General features: G+C 41.9%; 3 protein-coding genes across 4 annotated transcripts; 1 reads left to right on the forward strand and 2 right to left on the reverse strand.

Moving 5' to 3' along the window:
* The first annotated feature begins 857 nt into the window (after window positions 1–857).
* Window positions 858–10,103, forward strand: LOC103648671 (transcription factor E2FA). Of its 2 annotated transcripts, NM_001402557.1 has the most exons (12): window positions 858–1,105; window positions 7,755–7,944; window positions 8,064–8,120; window positions 8,290–8,375; window positions 8,467–8,555; window positions 8,627–8,678; window positions 8,812–8,864; window positions 8,965–9,015; window positions 9,107–9,155; window positions 9,340–9,405; window positions 9,512–9,591; window positions 9,670–10,103. In NM_001402557.1, exons 1-12 carry the CDS (start codon window positions 896–898, stop codon window positions 9,908–9,910), a joined length of 1,224 nt encoding a protein of 407 aa, NP_001389486.1. In that variant the 5' UTR covers window positions 858–895; the 3' UTR covers window positions 9,911–10,103. The 2 variants fall into 2 exon arrangements, with proteins under 2 accessions (NP_001389486.1, NP_001340130.2); NM_001353201.2 differs by lacking the exon at window positions 9,512–9,591.
* Window positions 10,104–10,993: 890 nt separating this feature from the next.
* On the reverse strand, window positions 10,994–12,038 carry LOC100276592 (uncharacterized). Its single transcript, NM_001150344.2, has 3 exons — window positions 11,724–12,038; window positions 11,451–11,636; window positions 10,994–11,339 (listed from the first exon to the last, which is right to left on the reverse strand). Exons 1-3 carry the CDS (start codon window positions 11,961–11,963, stop codon window positions 11,181–11,183), a joined length of 585 nt encoding a protein of 194 aa, NP_001143816.2. The 5' UTR covers window positions 11,964–12,038; the 3' UTR covers window positions 10,994–11,180.
* A 7,140-nt stretch (window positions 12,039–19,178) lies between these two features.
* LOC100284997 (uncharacterized) lies at window positions 19,179–20,091 on the reverse strand. The gene is made up of 2 exons (NM_001157892.2): window positions 19,658–20,091; window positions 19,179–19,499 (listed from the first exon to the last, which is right to left on the reverse strand). Exons 1-2 carry the CDS (start codon window positions 19,998–20,000, stop codon window positions 19,483–19,485), a joined length of 360 nt encoding a protein of 119 aa, NP_001151364.2. The 5' UTR covers window positions 20,001–20,091; the 3' UTR covers window positions 19,179–19,482.
* Between the last annotated feature and the right edge of the window lie 5,795 nt (window positions 20,092–25,886).

Genomic DNA, 25,886 nt, shown 5'->3' on the forward strand with positions numbered 1-25,886 from the left:
CTCCAAAAGATTGATTTGTTGAATCTGAGCTTTCCAACCTCTCTAGACGTATGAAATAGATTCCTAGAGGTATTTAAAATTTATCCAAAGTATAGAACTACTGTTAATTCTTTTATTCCAAGTTTTACCCCTATTTGGCTGGATTTGAGCTGTTTCTGACTTGATCTTATGAACATGTGAATCAAAGACTTAGAAAACTAGTTAGTACATATGATTGTGATGGTCGTCAAGCACCAAAATCATTCCTTTGAGCTCCCTTGAGCTATGTGCACATGCATGTCCACAACACAGAAGAGTCATCATGTATTCCTATTCCTGTTGTTGACATGAATAACATAGGAGCTGCTACCTTGAGCTGCGTGCACGACCGTATGGTTGACCTGTCTCCTGATCACGAGGCTGCTGCAGCTGCTATTTCTCCAGCTACGGGCCTATATTTAGCGACACTATTCCAGCATCAGACTTTGGAAATCCAAAAATATTTGGTTACGACGGGCTAGGATGAGGTGAGACGCCGATTTGGAGAGGACAAAACGGGTAGCCTAGTTCTATTTACCTCACTCGTAGTACTCGATGACATACTGGCAGGAGTGGGAGAGGAGAGTGCAGTTAAATCGACAAGCCGTGGAGCGATAAAATGCCAAGATCCACGGCGCCAAACTTGACGCTAATAGTCATGGCACCAAGGTCTATATAGGCGGTCAGCGCGTCGAGATCTCGATACCATCAATATTGGCGAGAGACGTAACTCGACGTCAATGATAACGAAGTCGTGTTAAGGGTCCATTTTATGAATTGAATGGTTCATTTTATGAATTGAAACGAAAAGAACTAATATATGAAAACCTTTCGAAATAAAAGACAAAAAAAAGCACGCGCCGCCACTCCCTCCACCATGTCGGAAAGCGCCCGGCCGGCGGTCGCGCGGAAGATCGTGAAGTCGCTACAGCGGTGCACGCGGCACTCTCTGGAGCGTCCGCCCTTCGAGACTGCCCTCGGCGAGTATTGCCAGTTCCCCCGGCCGTCGTTGTCACCTGCCGCTGCAGCGGCAGCGACCTCCGGCGGTCGCGGAGAGGTTGATGAGGGGATCTTCGTCAGGACGCCGGTGAGTTGGCGCTTAGTCTACAGTTTACGGATTTGTTTGCTTTTTTATCGGGGTTTGGCGCGGAATTTTTGGGGTTTTGCGGGAGAATCGGCCTTCATGTAGCCGAAATGCAGCCGTCTTCCTAATTACTTATCGGGTAGGATTATCATGTGGATAAGGGCATTGGCCTGCTGTGAGTTTTGAGGTTTGGGGTTTTGGTTTTCACGGCTAATGCTACATGCTATGTTCCTAAACCTACATGGGGTTGCAAGTTGCTTCGGAACTGCTTCGGGAGCAGGATTGGGTGCCTGTCGGGCCAGTTTAGATTACTGTGTTTCGTGCTAATTTTATATTTGTGCTCACTGTTGTTTCGCTTAGTTGCAAGCACGATGCAGGAAGAAAACTCTCAATTCAGCCGCTTCTGTTTTGTTATCCTTTTTGCCCACTTATTTTGTTGCTACAGGCTGCCATGTCTTGTGCTGGATTCTACAAATATGTCCATAGGGGTGAAAACGGGCGGATACGGACGGATATTAGCTCATCCTGTATCCTACCCTAATGTATTTAAAACGGATTCGGGATCGGATACGGATAGTTAGAAACGGGACGGATACGGATACAGGGACCGGATATTTATCCGGGCGGATAAGTGACAGATACGGATATTATTTGATCGGATATCGGATACTTGTCGGATAATGCATTAATTGGTTATCAAAAAATATTCTTGTTCGACCACGAAATTGCAAGTAAATTAATACTAATAAGCATTTAATAGAAGATAATCTCAAGTTCCCACGTAAAAATGGTAAAGTGAAGTATTGATTATGTTGAAACTTGGATACTTAGAGTGATTTCACGTGTAACTCACGCAATAAGTGGAAATAAAATAGAAGAAACGTTGACATCATGTGGATTTTATGGTCCCATTATTTTTTATGACTATATGTGGCCATATGTTGTACCTTCGTATAATTTCATAGATTTCTGAGGCTATTTATACATTATTAATTTCTTTCTACATAAAATCATCAAAGTATAATTAAAATTCATAAATACACTAGTTTTGATCCAAAATTGCAAAAAGCTTACCAAAACAAATAAACATTCTATTCAAATAAAACCTCAAGTCGCCACATGAAAATGATAAGTGAAATATTAATTATGTTGAAACTTCGATATATAAAATGATTTCACATGTAACTCACGCAATAAGTGGGAGTAGAATAGAAGAAACACCAACATCTTGTGGATTTTATAGTCCAAATGTTTTTGAAACACCAACACTTTGATATATGTTGTGTCCCCGTAAAAATTCATGAATTTTTTAGGCTATTTGGTGTATTATTAATTTCTTGTTGTAGAAAATCATCAAAATACAATTAAATTCATAAAAATATTGTAGCGTCGACCGAAAATTGCAAATAAGTTACCAATATTAATAAATAGTTTATAAAAAGATAATCCTAAGTTCCCACGTGGATATAATCTTAAGTCCCCACATGAAAATGATAAAGTCTATTATTTTGATATAAATTTAGACATTATTTTAATGATTTTGGCCTAAAGATATGTTTAAACAAAAATGTGATGTACTACAAAGTTATAGATCTCTTCGAGCTCTACAATTTTCATATAAACTTTATCTTCATCCGATTTCATTTGTAAAAGTTATGATTTTATAACTATATTATTTTGCAGAAAAAGAAAAAACGGGTACCCGAATTCCGGGTACCCGTATCCGACCCGAATATCCGGGTATTTACCGGGTAGTACTCGCTCCGTATCCGACCCGAATCCGAAGCCATACTATCCGGGTATTACCCGTATTCGTCCCGAATCTAAAAAATACCCGTATCCGTATCCGAAAAATGGTCCCGAATCAGTATCCGTATCCGGTACCCGTTTCGGGTACCCTACCCGTTTTCACCCCTATATGTCCATGTGCATCTTAGATGTAGAGAGTTGAATCGAGGGTTCATTCCCTTACCTAAAAACATTCTGGATGCTGATCTGTAGTGTCACCAGTTCTATTTGATGCAACAGAGTATATCACCTTGGAGCATTATGAGTGTTTTTAATTAAAGGTTTGAGTACCAAACAGGGGCGAATCTAGGATAAATTGCCAACGGGGTCAACATAGCAGACTAATGACCCAACATATATGGCTTTATTGGCTTATAGTAGTATAACTATAACACCATGTATACTTTTGCCTAAAAATAACAATCAAATATTACAAAAATTAAGCATGCATAACTGAATGATATTAGCAATAACATATTGTAATAAAATTAACTTTTCTACAGTAGCAATTAATTACCTCTCATAATTTGACACGACGGCTACGGTCATCCATATTCTGAAAGCAAACTATGACATCATCATTTGGAATTGCATCTAGAAATTCTTGTTCCACAAAGCTAATGACACAATCGTTCATAAATTCATCGCCGATACGATTCCGTAGAACTGTCTTCACATTTTTCATTGCTGAAAAACACCTTTCCACTGATGCTGTGGCAATAGGAAGAACTAGCACAAGTTTGAGGAGCCGGTACACTAAAGGAAAACCAAGGTGTTTCTTTGTTGCCACCATCAGCCTACCAAGCTCGGAAATGGTGTCCAGTTGAGCAAATCTTGCATCTGCTCTCACATTGTCAATATAAATGCCAAGATCATGCCTTAGATCATTTAGCTCCTTTGGGTTAAAATCATCAGGATATGCCTTAGCCAATTCCATCAAACTCTCAACTTCAAAAGCATCAAAAGAATTCTTGGGGCTAAAAGCAGCAATGTGAGTAAGCAGTTCAGAATTTACCTCATTGAAACGATCATTAAATTCTGCAAGCTGCAAGTCAATAACTGGGTTCAAGCAGTCAAATTTGTAGTGTTCATAGTTGGTGCGGTTGGTCTTTTTTCTTGGCCTGTGTCGATCAATATATTCTTGTTCCATGTCCAACTTTGAGATGCCATATTCTTCACAAAAAGACAATACATTCCCTAACAAAGAATCCCAACCATCATCTCTAATTTGCTGAAACTTTTGTTTTGTTAATCTCACCTCTGCCATGGCCTCTAATATATCTTTATCTTTCCTTTGCAATGATAGTGACAACAAATTAGCATGCCCCAAAATAAGCAACATTAATTGTAAGTGGAACACGAAGTCAAAATCTTTAAGATAGTCCATGAGACCGCGAGCTTGACGTCGCTTTGCATCATTTGGACCTTCTTTTTCAACATATTGAAGCACTTCAATAACATCAGGGAACAAACTACTTAGCCTCTTAAGGGTTTTGTAATGAGATGACCATCGAGTGTCGCCAGCTCTTTGAAGTGATTGTTCTTGATTTAATCCTGTTCCACTACTAAGTTCTCCAGTTCCTATTGATTTACTAACTCTCTCTTGTTGACTTTCTCGAATCATATCCTTTCTTTTGCAAGAGGCTCCAGCAACATTAATCAATAGAGATACCATGTCAAAGAAATCAGAAATATCATCATTCTTTTTAGCTACTGCAACAATGACTAACTGCAGTTGATGTGCAAAACAGTGGATATAGTATGCAGAGCTATTTTCTCTCATGATTAAAGCTCTCAAACCATTAAACTCACCTCTCATGTTACTAGCTCCATCATAACCTTGCCCTCTAACTTGTTTTATGCTCAATCCGTACTTAGCAAATAGAACATCAATGTTTGATTTGAGGCATGATGATGAGGTCTCATTCACATGAACAACACCGATAAGCCTCTCTTTTATTATCCCAAGCTTGTCCACATATCTCAAAACCACTGCCATCTGTTCCTTGCCAGAAACATCGGATGACTCATCTACCATTAAACAAAATACATCGCCATCAATTTCTTCAATAATAGACTTCACTATTATCTGAAAAAATATAGACACCATTAGCTGACCTAAATAAGTATTATATGAAAGATAACATTACTCGTAATCTAATTGGAAATAATAAAAAAAATTCTCACCTCAGCAAAACAACTTGCAATATCCTTCTGAATATTTGGAGCCACCATTTGAGCATTCCTGAGAATAACCTTTTTTGTTTTCTCATTTTGTTTTGCCAAAAGCCGCACTAACTCTCGAAAATTTCCCTTATTTTTGGACATTTCTGATTCATCATGACCACGGAAGGCTAAACCTTGATGCAACAAGTATCGGACAGCATTAATAGAAGTATTCAACCGAACAAGATACTCCTCTTTAGTGACATCTTTCTGCTTGTTGAGAACAGCACCAATGGATTTTTCAGGCTTCATCAAGTTGTTACATCTTTTAACTGCAGTGTTATGAAAACTATTAGGCCGAGTGCCTACATGATCTTGAAGCCTATCCTTTTTGTTAAAGCCATCCCAGCCATCTTTTGCAAATGCGTCATTCCCACCTTGGCCCTCATTACAATCTCGGAATAAATAGCAGTATAAACAAAAACATTTATCCACCTTCTCACTATATTCTAGCCAATCATATTCTTTGAACCAATCAGGTTGAAACCGACGTGGAAACCCAGCTATCATCTTCGGTGGATACTTAAAACCAGGTGGTGGCCTAAAAGGGCCTCTAATCAAATACTTTCGTCTTACCTCATTTTGTAGTTTTTCACCTATATAATCTGAAATTCTCCTTCTATCTGCTGGATCATATGGAAGCTCATCAAAATTTACCTCATGTCGTGAGATCCGTAAAGGATGATGAGTACCACAGTTGGTGTTTGGTGCATTTGGACCTCTTCTTGATGTGCCTCCATCAACATCAGGACTATCGTTGTCATCTCTTCGTGAAATGCCTCCCTCTGGATTCTCGTTGTCACTTGCTGGGGTTAATTTTCTTTTCAAAAAACGTTCCAATGTGCTTTGGTTGCCTATTTAATTAGTCAACAATAATACAAAATCAAACACTGTAAATATTGAATGCACAAACAGCCGCATGGCGCACATGATTAAAAATCAATTTATTCCTTACTTGTCATTTTGCTGGAACAAACAATACAGGAAGTCAAGACTTGAGAGCTTTGCTGAATCTGGAAGGTAAAAATCCCTACTTGCTTCTGTCTTTTGAATTTTGATTATATTATCTTTCTGAAAAAAAATACAAAACCCTAACTAATTAAATGAGTATGGTGTTCATCAGTACGAGTCTGGCAACTGGCAAAATTGACAACTTTGGATTGGCCGGACTTGAATTTACCTGATAGCATGTACATGTGCGGATGTGCCTAGCCTTAACGGACGTCTTGAGGGAGTTTCAAAGAGTCGCCGTCAGGAGTCTGGAGTCGCCTAGTCGCGACAGGAACAGTCGAAGTCGAACAGATGAACATGATCTGTGCGATGCAAGGGACGACGGCCGTAGGACTTCCTAATGGCAACGTACGTGAATCACTAATGGGCCAATCACTATTGGGCTTACAGGCTGCGCTTCCTATTTTGCTCATTTGCTGGCTAGTGGCTGCTAGCAAGGTGCTAGTTACATGGGCTGTGCTAATGGGCTGCTGGGGTCGTATCTATATTTTACCGGTGTCTTGGCTGGTAAAAAATCGTTGGACACAAGCGGCTGCTGCAAAGTCGTCGGGGTCGTCCGACCCCGATGGTCTCACATACATTCGCCCCTGGTACCAAATTATTGTGGGAACATGCATGTTTTGGATAGTTAGCAGAACTTTTATGTTGAAACTCCACAAATATAGCCATGTTAGCCAATGATTTCAAGTCGTCCGACTAATCGCGATTAATCGCGATTAGTCGGGCTGGTCGGTAATTAGTACACGATTTGCTGGACGACTCGACCAGACAACCTAGTCGTCCTGGTCGTCCGACTAATCGTCGACTAGGGCGACTAGTCGTCCGACTTATGTGTCCTGGTCGTCCCGGCTAGGGTTTAGTTATTGGGCCTTTTTTAGACCATCTACAGTCACTGCACGTCTCCTCTCCTCTCCTATTCTAACCTACCCGCCAACAGTCTCTGGCTCTCTGCACGTCTCCTCTCCTCTCTTGCACCGCCCCTGCAGTCCTGGACTTTGATTGCCGACAGCCACACCGGCGGGCGGCGGCTACAACACCCTGCGTCCCTGCCCCTTCTCCTAGAGTCCTGCAGCTTGCTGCACTACTGCAGTCTCTAATTTATATAATGTATACATGTATATTTATATATATACCTATATAAGTATAGCTACTAGTGTAAGACGACCAGGGACCGACTAGGACCGACTAGGGGTCGACTAGTCGCCCTAGTCGTCGCCTAATCGCGACTAGTCGCCTGGTCGGTCCCAGGGTTCGACCAGGCGACTAGGCGACTTGAAATCATTGATGTTAGCTTTTATACACACTCTGAAATTTCTGAGAAGGATCTTTACCTTGGAATAACTGGGTAGCCAGTAGTCACTGTCAGGAACTCAGGATACTGTCTGTATATTCTAAGCATCTATTCCTTCCACACAGTTTATTTGGGATCAGGGACTACTGTAATGTCTTTTTTTAACAGATATTTATGGCTGAGACAAAAGATCTCTATAGCCTTTCATTAGCATCTCAAATATGTGTCATGGCACTTGTTGAAGTTTTGTCAGAGTTTAGCACATCCTGCAGTCTACCACTTGTGGCTATATCAAGCGTACGCCGTCACTAATACATTTCCTCCTTTTATGTCAAGCTAAAAAGAAAAGCTCCCTATGGAGAATATGACACTGCTGAGTCAACCGGATGGAGTATTGTCAGTTCTGGGTTCATTCATGGAGTTGACAGTCCACGAAAAACCCCAATTTCTGGAAAAACTGCTAGGAAATACAAGCCAAAGTCTGAACGCACCAAAGCTGCACCTCAGGCAGCCACGTTAAATGCTGGCAAGTATAAATTCGTTGATCTGGTTCTGGTTACATTAACATAGTTTCTTCTTACAACCTCCTCTTATGTATTTGTTCTGTCTGTCTGATAGTTAAATACACGTGTCTTTGTATTGTAGCAGGTTCACCTGGCAACCCACCTACTCCTGCTGGTTGTCGGTATGACAATTCATTAGGTGATTTTTAGCGCTCTCATATGATTGACTTTTACAATAGTCCATGCGGTGCTTATTGGATTTACCATTCTGATTACATTGTTTCATATCAATTATTTTTACTATTTTTTTGTTCCATATGAATTCTTCTATCGACACGTATTTATGTGAATATATGATATTTTTCCAGCACTGTTGACAAAAAAGTTTATCAATCTGCTCAATGAGGCTCAAGATGGGATTTTAGATTTGAACAGCACAGCAGAGATGTTAGGTGTATGTAACTTTTCCTCATTTACTAAGCCGGCATTTCTCTTTGTTTCTCTTGAGTCTTGCTGCAAGCTTCAGCGTGACTATGAAAACTCAGGTTCGTAAGAGGCGTATGTATGACATTACAAATGTCCTTGAAGGGATTGGTTTGATAAAAAAGAAGTTGAAGAACAGAATATGTTGGAAGTGAGCATTGCCTTCTATACTTACAAAGTTATGTTTATATGGTGCGACATGCTAATCTTATGATTTTACAGGGGTTTGGGGGAATTGGGAACTAACTTGGATAATGATCTTTCAGTTCTGAAGGTACTTATTTCTGTATTTGCTCTTTCTGTTTCATTTAATCATGTCCATATTATCAAACACATTGTAAATGTCCCTGTACCTAGAAATGATACGCGCCCAAGTCTAAGCTTCACTTGGTGTAATCTCTTTGCAGATAGATTTTGAAAACCTTAATCTACAGGAGCAAGCATTAGACGAACATATAAGGTTGGTAATCACTGGAGGTTGCGAAACTATTGACTGCAGTTCTCAATGCTGCTATTTTTAATGAGAATGGTAATACGGTCTAAAGTATTTCTCCTTGCAGTAAAATACGGGAAAAGCTGAAGGACTTAACTGAAGATGAAGGCAACCAGAGGTAATCATATTAATTTGTGTCAAGATACTTGCATATTGCTGTCACTGTTTCACTTTTTAATCATGTCTAATTGTCTATTATTCATGTTTAGGTGGCTATTCCTTACTGAAGATGACATCAAGGGGTTGCCCTGCTTTCAGGTTTGCTTACATGTTAAAGAAATCCCAAATTATGGCCTTTTCCAGATTTCATATTATTTCTGACTATTCAGAGTAAATTTCATCCTATGTTTGACTATTCAGGCTGTCTTTAATACCAAAAATAACTAAGGATAGTTGATTCTGGTGTGAACTCATTACCTTTTTTCAATCTGCACTTCTGCAGAACAAAACATTAATTGCAATAAAAGCACCTCATGGGTCTTCTTTGGAAGTGCCCAATCCTGATGTGGTAAGTAGCCAGGAAAACAATGACCAGTCGATATCTCAATATGCGATGCATTGCATGTTTAGTCATCATTAACTATTTCATAACTTTAGCTCATTTATTTTATAAGATGACTGGGGATAGCCTTCAAAGGAGATATAGAATAGTAGTACGGAGTACAATGGGTCCAATTGATCTTTACTTAGTTAGGTAATGTTTGAATCTTCTCTTGAAGCTGGTTGCTGGAAAAAGTAAGTTATCTGACATACATCCTTACTATATTGTTAGTAAAACTGAAGAAGAAATGGAGGGAAAGCTGGATGATGCTGCAGCACCCGCAGGGCACACAAATGTGGCAAAGCATGGCTCCATAAAATGCCCCAGAACAAAAAGAGCTTGGCAAAGGAGTAGAAAAGAGGAGGTGGTGCCTAAGGCTCAGAAGATCCAGAAAACTCCAGATCTAAATGCCCCATGTCATTCTGAAGGAGTGTTGAGGAAGATTAATCCTTCAGATGTTGAGGTAAGTTAGATTTGATCTTATGAAGCTTAACTTTTTATATTATATATATAGTATCTATACAAGGTGAAGCTGAGGCATTCCATAATCATCACTCATCAGTTAACTGAGAACATCAAGCCTTAATATTTCGTAGAAGAATCACACAATTCAGAAATCAGAACTCCAGTTCTACATTAGTACATTACATACACGCTCTTAAATTGCATCTTGATTTCTTTCTATCCCTTTAATTGCACCATTTTTATTGTGAAGAGCATTGGGTTTGCACATTGCTGTATCTTTTCCGCCTGACAAGATCAAAGCAAATAGTAGACTTAGCTATTCATGGTCCTACTGCACTTCCTCAGAGTGGAGCGGACTACTGGCTGCTCACAGACTGTGATGTTTAGCATCACTGATATGTGGAGAACACAGCGTATCCTTTTCTCCAGAACTAGTATTCATGACGTCTTGTTTAAATGTCATCTACAATAATTTTCATAGGTACTTGCAATTTCTGAAGTGAAGTATTACTTGACATGGTAAATAGCAGAAATGCAGTTGGATCAGATAGACCCCAACGATTTCCTAGCTGAAGAGGTGAGCTCACCAGGGACATTCAACCAGCAGCCACCTGAAGGCTACGGCTGTGGGCTCTAACCATGGGCAAGAAAGAAGATGATACAGTGCTGGATGTTTTGGGACGAACTGAGCTCATTACAATTCACGCGTCATTTCTGTGTGGAAGCCAGGATTGCAGTGGGCAAGATGTGCCTGGTGAGATAGGCCTTTTGTTGTGGACTGTTGCTGTGACACGTTTGGTGGCTTGTACAGCGTATCTATGGCTTGGAAGCAGAACAATGCTTCAATCAGACACATAAACTAAACCGCTGGTTACAGAGGTGCACTCCTCCAGCTTTTAAAGGGTCAGGTTTTATGTCCATTTGATTCTGCCTTTGGAATTTGGATGGTGCCACAGTTTCTGTGTACATATTGTGTCTAGGCTGGCTAGATGTGTAGAAAGTAATGTCAAGCATCATCAGCAAAATCCATTATGAAAAGTGCAAACATCATTGCTAAACTCTGAAGCAACCGCACTGCATTGTCAGCTTCTAGTTCAAAAACTCTCTCCACTCGTCATTCATTACTGGTTGTTCAAAATCGTCATCGAACAGCTTTTACAAAAGCAGCACCAGATAGATTCGCTGGCACCGGCTAGTAGAACACCTATATAAGCTTATGTATAGCTATTTGCATAGACTACATGATTCAGTGAGAAGTGTACTTGAGTGGCGGCGCATCAGTCGCCGCCCTTCCTGATCTTGCCAATCCAGCTGGCCACCACCGGCGTCAGTGCCACCGTCGGCGGGAACCTGATCGGCGACGCGGCCTTGTGCGCGGCGTAGGCCAACGCGAAGGTCCCGACCTTCCCTCCGGTTTCCCCTGTCACGATCCCGACCTGCAACGCGCAAAGGAACATTCCATACGTGGCCTGAATTGTGAGCCGAGGGCACAGCTGGCGAGGCGATTGCACAGCACAGCTGGCTTGAGGGGGGAGGCAGCAGCTCACCTTCGCGAGCAGGTCCTGCACGTCGACGCCGGCGCTGACGAGGAGGTAGCATAGAGTGAAGGAGACGATGGAGAGCGAGATGGAGGTGGCCAGGTACGCGCCGCCGTACTTGGCCAGGAGTTCCTTGGCCTGGTCCGTCCGCGACTTCTTCCCCTCGCCTCCCTCTTCCTCCTTGGAGCTGAACACCTGCAGCCACGCAGAGCGCAATACAAATTCGTTCAGCTCACACATCACATGTGCTTCGGAGGCTGCCTGGATGTGTCCCCCGCTTACCTTCCAGAGGCCGAACTCGAGCCCGTACTTCTCGGTTATCTCGTCGGCCGTCTTGGCCTCCCCCTCCTTCGTCTCTTGCACGGCCGAGACCGCGAGCCGCCGACGCCGCGGAGGCCGGAGGGACCGAGAGACAAGGGAGCCGCGCTGGAGCTGGAGCTGCGGCTGCAGCAACCTGTGGGCGCGGCGCGGCGTGTCCGTGAGCGCCGCGAGGCTGGGGAGTAGCAGAGCCGTTGCCGCCATAGTTGGGCGGGCGGATGGCTGGGACTGGAATTGGTAGGAGCAGAACGAAGACGAGGTGGGGACACGACACGACCCAACCGCGGGGCGGCGGGGGCAGCGGACAAGATAGGATTTGCTGATTTAGGAAGGAGCACAGCAGGACAGACAGAACCCGCGGACTTTTGTTGTCGAGTTGCGTTTGCTTACGATTCTGATGGACGGCCGAAATGCATCTGGGCCTCCGCGTTTCTGGACCTCGAGACTTGTTTTGTGAGAAGCCCAGGAGTGGCAACGTGAGGTGGAGGATGGGGACAAGTTGCCTGCTGCTGTACCATGGAGTACGGAGGACCAGCGTAAACGGGGCCTTTTCCACTTGCACCACAACCCGCACGAAAATACAAGGTTGAACTCCTTTGTCCTTAAAAAGTTGGAAACTTCCGCTCTTGATCGTGAGAGTGTCCACTGCAGAGTTTGCACATCTTTACCTATAAGACATGTTTCCAGTTTAGCTAGGGTTTGCAAGACCCTTAAGACACTCTCAAGGTAAATGGCTAGAGATCCACCGCGAGACCTTTCTAAAGTTCCATTAGATGAGAGAACCCACTGCGGTTTCCGGGCCAAAGGCGTTATAGGAATCCCTTGTCCAAAAAGCTATACAGATTGTCTGACCCGATGACCTCCCTATACCTGCACTCCACCCGCTTGCCCTTTCAAGAAAGGGTTAACTCACACTAGCTTTCCTAATTAATTAGCCAAGGACGTCCTATTCCATCCTTGTGGTAGCACTGTATTTTCAGTTGGTCGATACATGTTCCAATTAACACAATAATCTTATAATAAATAATAATTAAACCTAGGGTGACACCGGTCTAGAGGATTGCGACCCTACCAGACGGGCGTTGGGGCAGATTACTTCATCAAATGGAGAAAACTTTTTTAAGGAAGAAAATCTTTTTGAGAGGCGCAAAATGCTTTATTGCTTCCTATATGCTTTATCATGTCTTCCTTTTCGGTGTTTGATTCCTGAAAGGGAAATATGGTCAAACCTTTTCCTAAATGATTTTGGTGGTTGAATTGCCCAACACAAATGATTGGACTAACTAGTTTGCTCTAGATTATAAGTTCTACAGGTGTCAAAGGTTCAAACACAAACCAATAAAAAGTCCAAGAAAGGGTTCAAATAGAAAGGAGCAAAACCCACCGAAGACTGTCGTGGTTTGGCGCACCGGACTGTCCGGTGTGCCAAGCGGAGCAACGGTCGCCAGTGCAATGCTCGAGTTCAACGGTCGGTTAACACAGCTACAGTGCGCGGACAGTTCGCGCAGAGTCAGAGCAGGCGCCAGAAGGCGCACCGGACAGTGAACAGTACCTGTCCGGTGCACCACCGGACTGTCCGATGACCCCACCTGTCAGAGCTCCAACGATCGAATCCTGACGGTTGGGTGACGTGGCTGGCACACCGGACAGTGTCCGGTGGCGCATCGGACTGTCCGGTGCGCCCATCAACAGACAGCCTCCCCAACGGCCATTTTGGTGGGTGGGGCTATAAATACCCCCTAATCACCACACTTCAAGGCATCCAAGTTTTCAACCATTGCATTCAATACAAGAGCTCTAGACTTCACTCCAAGACACAAACAAGAGATCAAATCCTCTCCCAAGTCCGGAATCGCTCCAAACAAATAGTGACTAGTGAGAGAGATATTTATGTTCATTTGAGTTCTTGTCGCTTGGATCACTTTTTTTCTTCCTCCATTCTTGTTCTCAAGCAACTTGTAATCAAGCAAGAGACACCAAGTTGTGGTGGTCCTTGTAAGGGGTCTAAGTGACCCGTTGATTAATGAGAAAAGCTCACTCGGTCTAAGTGACCGTTTGAGAGAGGGAAAGGGTTGAAAGAGACCCGGTCTTTGTGACCACCTCAACGGGGAGTAGGTTTGCAAGAACCGAACCTCGGTAAAACAAATCACCGTGTCATCCGCTCTATTTCTTTGGTTGATTTGTTTTTGCCCTCTCTTTCGGACTCGCTTTTATTTCTAACGCTAACCCGGCTTGTAGTTGTGCTTAAAGTTTATAAATTTCAGATTTGCCTATTTACCCCCCTCTAGGCGACTTTCAGTTCCAAAGGGGGAGAAATTTGTAGACCAAAGTATATCAAATACCAAAACTAATTTTTAAAAATTTTGTAATCTTTTAATTGATTATTTATGTTGGTTTTGGTCCAAGATAGGAAGTATGAGGATTATGGAGTTAGGGGGAGGCTTAAGTTCATAACCACTCATTATGGGGATTGTTTGCATATGCAAGAATGATGTTTCAATTCTAAATGACAACATATCCTTCAATTTAGCATCTCATATATCTTGCCTATGCACGTGTATCCTTAGCAAGTACATTGTATATTTCATTTTTGTATTTAATATTTGCTTGCTTTGGTTGTGTTGTCATTAATCATCAAAAAGGGGGAGACTGTATGGAAAATGACCTCAACCTATTTGACTAATTGATTTTGTTGTTTGACGATTAACATAACATGTGGACTAATATGTTTGCAAGTATTTATGTTTGTAGTTCACAGGATGCGAAGTGGACTTAGACTGAGGCATTGAGAAAGCAACACCTCAAAGAGAGTATTCATTCCATATATACCTTTGTGTCCATGACATGCATCATCGCGGGAACCTACAAGGGGTCTCCTTGGCAGTGGACACACCAGAGGAGCCAATAGTTGTGCTTGTTATTACGATTGTCCCTCCTGACCGTGGCTCTAGGCAAGGGGTTCACTGTGTGCCGCCTGGCTTGACCGACAACTAGGAAGGGGGAGTTGATGTCGGTGTACCACTTTGCAAATGCACAACAATCAACTAAATGTTAAATTTCGATCGGATCGTGTGGATCGACCTATGAGGTTTGCCATGATTAGCTCCTTGAGCGGATGGTCGTTTCTGTTCTAGGTTGGGTATTAATGTAACAATAAATGTAATCATGCACTAAAAGTGACTGTTGATGAAAGTAAACGTGCCTAAAGCATGATTAAGTCGATTGCTTACTCTAGAGCGATGCATGCTATGTGCATGGCCAAGAAGGGAGTAGCGGGCCATAGGAGTACCATTATTACCCATACCATTAACCAAATATAGGGCCAGATATAAAGTAAACCATCTATTGGAACATCCCAAATCAATCTACTACATGTATCATATTAATAAACCTAGGAACATTTGCCACTGAGAACTGTTGGCCATGCACGTGAACATGGATCAGGACCTTAAAAAAGTCCAACCGAAGTAAACAACGAGACTAACCATGTAAAGTAGGGTGCCATATGTGTATCGAGCATCCGAGCTGCCGCATGCCTATGTGTAATTAGCATGTCATGGAGTGTGACAACCAGTAAAGGGATACACATGTGGTGGTGTAAAATCAACCTAATAGCATGAAGCATAGAGGTAAATGTATAAATTGAAGGTACACAAGGTAACTAGTAGATCTTTCTAACAACAACGTATAGCACAAGATCTATCAGGGTAAGGTGGTGACACCATGCCGACCTGACACGATAAGAGACCACATTAGGGCAGTATAACGCTTACCTTGGAAAACCCTTGGGGAAGGGGTGGCGATGCATCGATAGGATGAGAAGCACCTGCTACTTAGCAAATGAATGGCTTCCACTGATGCGTCGAGAGGATGAGAAGCACCTGCTACTTGGCAAATGAATGGCTTTCAGTGATGCGCCGAGAGGATGAGAAGCACCCACAGTTTGATGAACGAATGACTTCTTTCTTTATTCATGAGAATATATGTTACAAAATATAGCCTCACGGGCTAAAGTGATAAGCACTTCCTAACTTACATTGACATCTAATGTATTACTTATTTTCGGTAAAAGGCCTATTCCTATTTACATGTTTATTTTCTTCACGGCCGAATACTTTCTTTATGGAGCCCTTCGGCCAGGATTTGGTGCTAACAACATGATAAAATGTACCCTTCGTGTTTAAGAGAAAACAATTTCTATATTAGAGTGAGCTTCGCAAGAATTATCAATAAAGCTCAAGGACAAACAATGTCTTATATCCGTATTTATCTACCTAATCTGGTGCTCTTGCATGTGCAACTATATATGTGACCATGTCACGTGCAAAAGCTACAAGAAACCTCAAAGTTCTCACTTCCACGACAATTGAGAATATCAACGAATCAGTTGGTACACCTACCCAGATTAATATCATGTACAATGAAGTGTTTACTTCATAGGCGTTTGCCATCATATGAATATTTAGGTTTATGCTTACCAAGCTATTTTTTTGCTGCTACAATGATATGAAATTTGTACGTGTATAAATATTTGGTATAAAAATTTATGAGTTCCATTATCATTTGTATTTCTTTCATTAATCTATCTGAATTATAAAAAAACATAATTACTATTCAATTATTGGTTGCGAAAGTATGTTAAGTTTTCCCACTCTTAATGTTATAAAAAAAATTAATAGCTTAAAAATGTTTCGACAATAACGTATTGACACAAACCGTAGCAACGCACGAGCACTCTACTAGTATTTTTAGTATCCGGCATAGATTGGTACAAAATAACGCCATATATGAAACAAAAGAATGCGCTATTTGATATAATTTGTGCTTATTGGATAGATCGAATAACTGTTCTATCCAATAAAATAAGATGCGGCTTGAATCGAAAGCGTCTATGTACAATGGTCAGGCACTACGAAACAGAGGTCATACAACTCTTCTCGTGCTTGTGAGTATGGCAAGAAAGGTTCCACTCTCTCAACTGCTGCTCCTTTTGCTTTGAAGTTATTTTTGTTCGAATCTGATGTTGAACTTTTAAGATGTCAGAAGAAAGTCCGGGCTTTGTTCAACCTCCTCAATGAGGCCGCGTCACTTCAAAACAACGTAAGTGTGCTCAAAACCAGAGACAGGCCTTGATTTTGTATCGCAAGGACGGTATATTACATGTACTTATTTTTTTTATCATCTAGGATATAAATGTTTATATCTAGCCCTGACCACTCTGTTTAATTAGAGATGTTTGAATGTACTAGAGCTAATAATCAGTGGTTAAAATTAGTTGAGACATCCAAACACCTTAACTAATAGTTCAACTATTAGCTATTTTTTGTAAATTAGTTAATATTTAGGTAGTTATTTGTTAGGTAGCTAATCACACTAACAATTTTTAGACAACTAATTATTAGCTTTAATGCATTCAAACACCCCTTTAATCGATCATTAAGCTTTTTTTTTTCATTTCACGAACGAGTGGAGACATGGATTGTATTGTACAACATCTACTATATCTCCCAATCGATCTTATATATCGAGAAAACACAGTATTTATTTCGAACACAACTATACGAGTACGCGTACTAGTGATACACGTACGCACCATGCTACTAGAGTTGCACATGTCTGGTACTCGCATGTCTTTGTTTAAATCTGTTGCCAAGTCATCTCATTTCCAATTGGCAGGCACTACGAAAAAGAGGCCATACAACTCTTCTCGTGCTTGTGAGTATGGCAAGAAAGGTTCCACTCTCTCAACTGCTGCTCCTTCATTTGTATTTCCTTCATTAATCTATCTGAATTATAAAAAGCATAATTACTATCCAATTATTGGTTGCGAAAGTATGTTAAGTTTTTCCCACTCTTAATGTTATAAAAAAGTTTAATAGCTTAAAAATGTATCAACAATAACGTATTTGAAGAGAGGCAAACCGTAGTAAAGCACGAGCACTCTACTAGTATTTTTAGTATCCGGCATAGATCGGTACAAAATAACACTTACCTTGGAAAACCCTTGGGGAAGGGGTGGCGATGCATCGAGAGGATGAGAAGCACCCGCTACTTGGTGAATTAATGGCTTCCGGTGATGCGCCGAGAGGATGAGAAGCACCCATTGTTTTGGTGAACGAATGACTTCTTTCTCTATTCATGAGAATATATGTTACAATATATAGCCTCACGGGCTAAAGTGATAAGCACTTCCTAACTTACATTGACATCTAATGTATTACTTATTTTCGGTAAAACGGCCTATTCCTATTTACATGTTTATTTACTTCACGGCCGAATACTTTCTTTATGTAGCCCTTCGGCCAAAACAGTATCCTAGACCTAGCCAGGGTTTGGTGCAAACAGCATGATAAAATATACCCTCGTGTTTAACAGAAAACAAATTTATATTAGAGTGAGCTTTGCAATAACTATCAATAAAGCTCAAGGACAAACAATGTCTCATATCCGTATTTATCTACCTAATCTGGTGCTCTTGCATGTGCAACTATATATGTGACCATGTCACGTGCAAAAGCTACAAGGAATCTCAAAGTTCTCATTTCCACAACAATTGAGAATATCAACGAATCAGTTGGTACACCTACCCAGATTAATATCATGTACAATGAAGTGTTTGCTTCATAGGCGTTTGCCATCATATGAACATTTAGGTTTATGCTTACCAAGCTATTTTTTTGCTGCTACAATGATATGAAATTTGTACGTGTATAAATATTTGGTATAAAGATTTATGAGTTCCATTATCATTTGTATTTCCTTCATTAATCTATCTGAATTATAAAAAGCATAATTATTATTCAATTATTGGTTGCGAAAGTATGTTAAGTTTTTCCCACTCTTAATGTTATAGAAAAAATGTAATAGCTTAAAAATGTTTCAACAATAACGTATTTGAAGAGACACGAACCGTAGCAACGCACGAGCACTCTACTAGTATTTTTAGTATCCGGCATAGATCGGTACGAAATAACGCTACATATGAAATGAAGGATGCGCTATTTGATATGATCTGTGCTTATTGGATAGATCGAATAACTGTTCTATCCAATAAAATAAGATGCGGCTTGAATCGAAAGCGTCTATGTACAATCTTTCAGGCACTAGCTAGGAAACAGAGGCCATACAACTCTTCTCGTGCTTGTGAGTATGGCAAGAAAGGTTCCATCTCTCAACTGCTGCTCCTTTTTCTATGAAGTTATTTTTGTTCAAATCTGTTGTTGAACTTTTAAGTTGTCAGAAGAAAGTCTCTCAATGAGGCCGCGTCGCTTCAAAACAACGTAACTGTGCTCAAAACCAGAGACAGTACGTCGTAGGTGCCTTGATTTTTTGTACCGCAAGGACGGTATATTACATGTTCTTATTTTTTTATCATCTAGGATATAAATCTTTATGTTTTGGCTCTGGTCACTCGTTTAGTTAGTCGAGCATCAAGCCTTTTTTTTCATTTCACGAACGAGTGGACACAGTATTTATTTCGACAATGCAGGGCTACATCTCTATAGACCCTGAACTGAACACAACTATACGAGTACGCGTACCTAGTGATACACGCACCATGCTACTAGAGTTGCACATGTCTGGTACTCGCATGTCTTTGTTTATTATGGGCAACACATAGAGACTGACTGACAGACACGGACTCGCTCGACACAAGAGCTCGCGCTTCGGTGATACTCGGGCATGCCATGCAGCAAATCCGGCCTGGAGACCTCACCGCCGCTCATGGCAGAGTGTAATCTGCAAAGAAATAAAAGAAGAATCGTAGACAGAGACGCATGCATTCAGTGGGTAGTGCTGCATGCACTCCAAGCAAGAAGTGAAGAGTGAAGAGCAGCAGCAACAGGAGTAAGAAACTAGTGTATAGACTAGTAGTGGTTGTTAATTTGCTTGGTTACCTCCGCACTTGTAGCCAACGGGGCGGTCGGCGAGGTTGCAGCGTTTGGGGATGGTGATGGCGACCTCGGCCTTGATCCCGGCGCTCCTGGCGGTGTTGGACAGCATGACGGCGCAGAGGCACCTGGGGCTCTGCTTCCCGATGGCGTGCACCGCGCTGCAGCAGGAGCCGGACGGCGCGGAGCCGGGGTCCTCCGCCGCCGACGCGCACGGCGCCAGCCTCAGCGCCACCGTGTCCGGCGGCGTCGCACCGCACTCGCCCGCGCCGTCCGCGCCCCGCGGCGCGGCGAGGCAGGCCGCGGCCACCACCACGACCAGAGCGACCGCAACAGAGAGAACCCTCATCGTCACGCTACGACTGCTAGCTAGCTACGTGCCCGTGTGGCCGTGTGTATACGTACGTGATTGAATCTCCGCGATTGGTTTTGTGATCGGTGCGCAGCTGTGTGGGCTGGCCGCTTCTTATATAGTGTCGTCGAGCGTGTAGGTGCGGCGACCTCGTGATGGCCCGGGACGACCGGTGCGGCGAGCACTAGCCGCGCACCGTCACGCGGCGTGGGCGCGTGGCAGCGCGAGGGCGCCTCCGCCAGTGGCGTCGCGCAAGCTCCGCCACACGTCTCAGCCGGCTCGGTGCGCGCTGGTGGGTAGGGGTAGCCTTCCCCGCCCGGTGGTCGATGTGGTGAGGTAGCTTTGGGCCCAAAGGAACAGGGTGTGAACGGCTGAACGCCATGGCATGCCCGTGGTGGCGCCGGAGACATCGGCCGGCGCAACCCGATCGGCGTGCGCGGCCGTTAGTTTCAGTGGACGTCAGTCACTTTTTTTATGTTGCCTCTCGAAGTGCGGCGGCTGTCCTCATTCTAGCGAAGGAAAAAAAAAATAGCAGGGCAGTTGTTTACCCTGCCTCTCTCTGCCTGTGCTAGTGTGCTTGAAGTGCGGTAGTGGCAGTGCAATGCAAGGGCAGGGCGAATAGAGTGTGCAGATGTAATACACAACAATCTTGATAAAAAAGACAAGCTAGTATGTACACAAATAATGCATGCTTATGGCGTCGTCTTGTATACACTCCAGATCACAAAACGGGAATAGCTCCCTTCCATACTATTCTCATCTGATTTTAGGAGCTCGCCGCTAGCACATCTGGTTGGCATGGCATCCTATAGATAGGATTGTACAAGTTGGTGAACCATTGCACTTTTATCCCGAGACAAATCGTTGCCAAGTCTTCTACCCACATCGGATTAGTAGGGTCCTCCTTCCAGAGCTCAGTTAGGGATTTTTTGTATGAAGGACAATACTATCGGTCTTAAGCTACATTAGGGAAGTAAAAAAAAACCAAAAATATCAGGTTTTATAAGTTGCTATCAGAAATTACCGAACCAAATTCGGGTTTCGGGTATTTCGGATTCGGGTTTAGGTATTCCAGGGTCAAGTTTCGAGTTTTTTTGTCCAGCTCTAGTGTGACGTGCAGCGGTCTGAGTGTTGAGGGGCTATTTGTATACCACGCTGGCTAAAATTACCTCGACCGGACACTTGCCCTGTATGTTGCCTGCAGTTGTTTGGTTGGAGTACACATGGCAATGGATACCCACGATCCGATATTTGATGGGTATTTCTTCATTAGGGTATGTATATGGGCTAAATATTTTATCCACGGGTCTCTTATTGGGTAAAAACCTTCACCCAATGTGTATACGAGTTTTAGAACGTTTCGCCCTCATCGATACTCGTTAACACGTGGCTATCAAATACCCAGTATAAACTTAGTGCAAAAGCATGAACTTGGCTTCAATCATCATATCTTCTGACTATTTAACAACTTTTCGACGATAATGCCATATAATGCTTAACAACTATTTGATGACCATATAATAAAACATGTAATGTGTTATATAGTACTACCCTAATGTTGCTATATTATCTAATTATCTATGGTGTTGTTGACACTACAAAATGACCCCCCCTTTAGCAATGCATATATGTGTTGGTACAAGCCTATATAAGCGTTGATATGGTCTATACCAACACATAATTATGTGTTGCCTATACTGTCGTTGCTGTGGGCTACTGCAACGCTTATACATACGTTGGTAAGTCATATAAATAAGTGTTGGTAAACTGCAACAGATTTTTATAAGATACAACAACGCTTACATGTGTTGGTGCCGCCCGTGACTATCTCGCCATCATAGGATGCTACAACGTTTAGATTCATGTTGTGGCAACATTTTTATGCGTTGCAAACAATAAACCAATAAATAAATATTTGAATATTTTATTTTGAGGTTAAGAGTATAACATGTTGAACAATGCACATTTGATATTTCTAGAATCATCCCCACACACATGGCAAAGAAGAAAAAAATAATATATATTAAAAATCAATAATTGCATTACAAGAAGTTGATCCATAGTTTCATATATAATATATGTTTGAGTGGTACGATAAAAACATATTTACATATGACTCATAGTCATCGGTAATCTAGATCTAAATAAAACAAATATGCATATGCAGTAAGCCCTTGCATCTTCATAGTGTTCCAAGTTCATAACTGAAAAAACGAAGCCCAAAAAATATAATAGGTTAATATATATATATATATATATACCAAATGAAAGAAATAAGTAATGCAAAGTAGAGAAGTGATGTGCAAATATCACCTTTCAAAGAAGGGAAAATGAAAAATATTATAGCACATCAACAAATAGTTTGCTCGAACTTGCTTCTTAAATCATTCATTTCATTTTTTATATTTCATACAATGTATGTGGTATCGGGAATTTTGGATTTATTTCCAGCCACGATGGTGGATTTATAAGGTGAAAAAATAGTAGCCTCAGTTAAAAATAGTAGCCGTGGGAAGACCTAGGGGCTGCGGCCAGCGAGGACGTTGGCGTGGGTGGAGGTAGGCAGGTGCTCGGGCATGGCTCTTTGGCGCGCAGACTGAGGGCGGACCTGGGGCGGCGGTGGGCACACGTACATCAATCTGGAGAGGCTTGCTTGTAGAGGTTTAGAGAGATTTATCGTTTCGCAGGATTCTATAACAAAAATTGAGTGTAACAACTAAATGTACACATCAATAAGGTTCATTTGGTTAGTGAGTATTACTTTGGTGGAAGGTGTAGGTTGTGAGTTCGATTTCTCTTGAAGACATGTTTTTTGCATGTTTTTTGCAAATAATTAGAGATATGACAAATGTTTTAATAAGTGAAACACAATGACAATAAGATAAAATAAATATTTTAATAAATAAAACGATACAAAGTGGACTAAAAGACTTTGTATTGTTATCAATTCCCCCCACTTTACACATTTTTTGCGCAATTTAGCATCCCCAACTACAATGCTTTAGTTAAAAATAAAAGGCACAATTGCAAAATTGCTAAAGTACCAAAATTAATCTACAGATACGGTTTGCAACGCATGTAAACGTTACAAGCATTCTAGTTACTCTACGCATACGGCTGCAACACATGGTAATCGTTGCTATGATCGTATTTACTCTACGCATACAATTTGCAACGCATGTTAAATGTTGCCAGTACCATTGTAATTCAACAGATATAAGTTGCAACACATAACAAGCGTTGGAACATAATCACTTCCAACGCATATAATTGTACGTTGCTAGGTATACGTTGCTATAGGGGGGTTTATTTTGTAGTGTGAATGGATGATTGAATGAAGTTCGAAATCTTGTAATGGTATTTAGATGAATATATTTGACTGGCGTTTGTATAATGTATTATTTTGATAGATATTTAATATTTGTGGATACGGATGACCCAACGGGTGACCCATACCTGCATAGGTATGGGTATGGAGGCAAATATCACTACAAAACAAACCCCCCTATAGCAACGTATACCTGGCAACGTATAGTTATATGCGTTGGAAGTTATTAGGTTCCAACGCATGTTATGTGTTGCAACCTATATCCGTTAAATTACAATGATACTGGCAACGTTTAACATGTGTTGCAAACCGTATACGTAGAGTAAATACGATCATAGCAACATTTACCATGTGTTGCAACTGTATGCGTAGAGTAACTAGAATTCTTGTAACGTTTACATGCGTTGTAAACCGTATCTGTAGATTAATTTTGGTACTTAAGCAATTTTGCAACTATGGCCGACCCGTGATAAAATTTAACTCGCGGGTCTCACCGATATCCGACCCGTGATAAAATCAGGTCGGGTACGGGTTTTAACTTTCACCCGCGGGTCCTGGCGGATATCCGAAATTATTTCAGTTTTCACTTTTCCGCCCACTAGAAACCGGCGGACCGGCCCATTCTCCATCTTTATTCACCAGAAACCCTATTAGCCCACGAGAATTAATTAGTTTCCGTCGGTTGCTAGATTAACCGACGGGAGTTACCAGCATGTACTTCTCGTAGACGCCTTCCTCTCCCTTACAGAACCTCTCCCGCTCTCCCAAAAACCTCCCACCCCACCGCCTCTAGCCCCTGCGCACCCCACCGCCTCCGACCACCGCGCCCGTCCATGGCTCGGCCCCAGCGACTACCCCCGCACTCGCCTACCCCGATCTCCCCCGCCTCCATCTCCAGCACACACGCCTCCATCTCCACACTCCACTCCAGGATGCACACACGCTTCCCTCTCTCTGTCCGTGCTCGCAGACGCTGCACTGCCCCCGGTCGCCGCCACACCATCGCCCCCAACCCCGTTCGCCAGGCCACGCCCTATTCTGGCTCAGCACCGCCCCCAACGTAGCAGACGGCTAGCGGAGATCTCATCGGCGGTGGCCCCGTCATCGTCACACCAGTCCTGACTAAGTTTGACGATGTAGTCCTCAACCTCACCTATTTCTAGAAGTACTGAAGCTCCTTAACAACAATCGATCGATGGCTGGGTCACCCACCCGCCTCAACCCCATGATCTGGTTTGTAAATTGCTTGATCTAGTTGGTTAATTATACGTCCAGACCGATAGGGGACTAGGGCCTCCTTGTTAATTAATCCCCCATCCTAGGTTCCTTGTCTTGGTCACTATACATAGTACTTGTACCCTACTATTTGTCATTAGCAGTTGCATGATTATTGATTTGATTAATAAAATGGGGGTAGATTAGGGGGTTGCATCTGCGTCAGTGGTGAGCTATAGGGTGGAGTCTACGAATTGTTTACTTAATTTGGGTGCTTGATGAGCCAGCTAGCGTTAGCTTTATATGTACATGTACTATTATTAATTGCTACTTGAGCTCGACATGTCACTATGTGAATTTGATGCTTTAGTTACTAGCTTTTGCTATGTAGCTAGATATATGTCATGTCCGGAAACATATCAAAAACTATATGTACCTAGAAAACTGAAATGATATGATTCGGAACAGAGTACATGAAACTATGGAAGAAAATAGTCTGCCACACGGTTGCTGAAAATTTTGTTAGTGCAAAATAGAATAGTAATATATTCAATCTTAGTTAGATTTTTAAATCACAAATGTGTTGTGTTTTTCTTTTTTTAAAACAAACAACACTACACTCAGCCAACTTTGTTTGAATGCTAAAATCACCCTAGGGTTTCTCATGATCATTTCACTTTTCTCGTGTGTGCATTTACCCCTTGAAGAACTAGAGTTTGTAAAAGGTTTCTTTTGTATATGAGCTTACATCTTATGCTTTGTCCTTTTGCTGATGCAGGTTGAGATGCATTATAATTCAGACATTTATGTACTTTCATGTGAGTTATACTGCTCTGAACAATTACTTTTCCTTTTCTCCTCATTTCATCACTGCACAGCTACAACCATCTTGAAATGCAACATTACTTTTGCACTTCAAACTTCTGAGAACTGAATAAATAGTTCATGTGTACTAGCATCTCAAAATGCAGCATGACTTTTTCACTTCAAACTTCTAAGAACTAAGTAGTTATTCGTGTGTACAAGTTTTGTTAACCTGTCATACAAAAATTCAAATTGTTGACTGGGTAGTAATTTATCTCATGCATTGTACCCAATGCTGGAGACTTATTAGCCGTTCAGCTAGAACTTCACTGACTGGCTAACCTTTTCGGAAATTTTTTTTCTGAGAAGCTCTCAAAGTTGTTGTACCATTCTTCGGTGACATCTGTTTGCAAAGATAAACAAGTAATAAACTGTTGTCGCCTTTGAACCTCCAGTCAAGTGATAAAATGATCATATTTGCACTTTTGACATTGTTTAATCCTGTAAAAGGCTGAATTTTCAAGAGGATTACATCA

The sequence above is a fragment of the Zea mays genome, chromosome 2 (assembly GCF_902167145.1).
Source record: "Zea mays cultivar B73 chromosome 2, Zm-B73-REFERENCE-NAM-5.0, whole genome shotgun sequence".
Lineage (NCBI taxonomy): Eukaryota > Viridiplantae > Streptophyta > Magnoliopsida > Poales > Poaceae > Zea > Zea mays.

Coding starts and splice junctions, on each gene's coding strand:
- LOC103648671 (NM_001402557.1), top strand. CDS start 896: ATGTCGGAAAGCGCCCGGCCGGCGGTCGCGCGGAAGATCGTGAAGTCG. Junction 9,016..9,106: donor GAAGATGAAGGCAACCAGAG/GTAATCATATTA, acceptor ATTCATGTTTAG/GTGGCTATTCCTTACTGAAG. Junction 9,592..9,669: donor ATTGATCTTTACTTAGTTAG/GTAATGTTTGAA, acceptor CTATATTGTTAG/TAAAACTGAAGAAGAAATGG.
- LOC100276592 (NM_001150344.2), bottom strand. CDS start 11,963: ATGGCGGCAACGGCTCTGCTACTCCCCAGCCTCGCGGCGCTCACGGAC. Junction 11,637..11,723: donor TCGAGTTCGGCCTCTGGAAG/GTAAGCGGGGGA, acceptor GCGTGGCTGCAG/GTGTTCAGCTCCAAGGAGGA. Junction 11,340..11,450: donor TGCAGGACCTGCTCGCGAAG/GTGAGCTGCTGC, acceptor TGCGCGTTGCAG/GTCGGGATCGTGACAGGGGA.
- LOC100284997 (NM_001157892.2), bottom strand. CDS start 20,000: ATGAGGGTTCTCTCTGTTGCGGTCGCTCTGGTCGTGGTGGTGGCCGCG.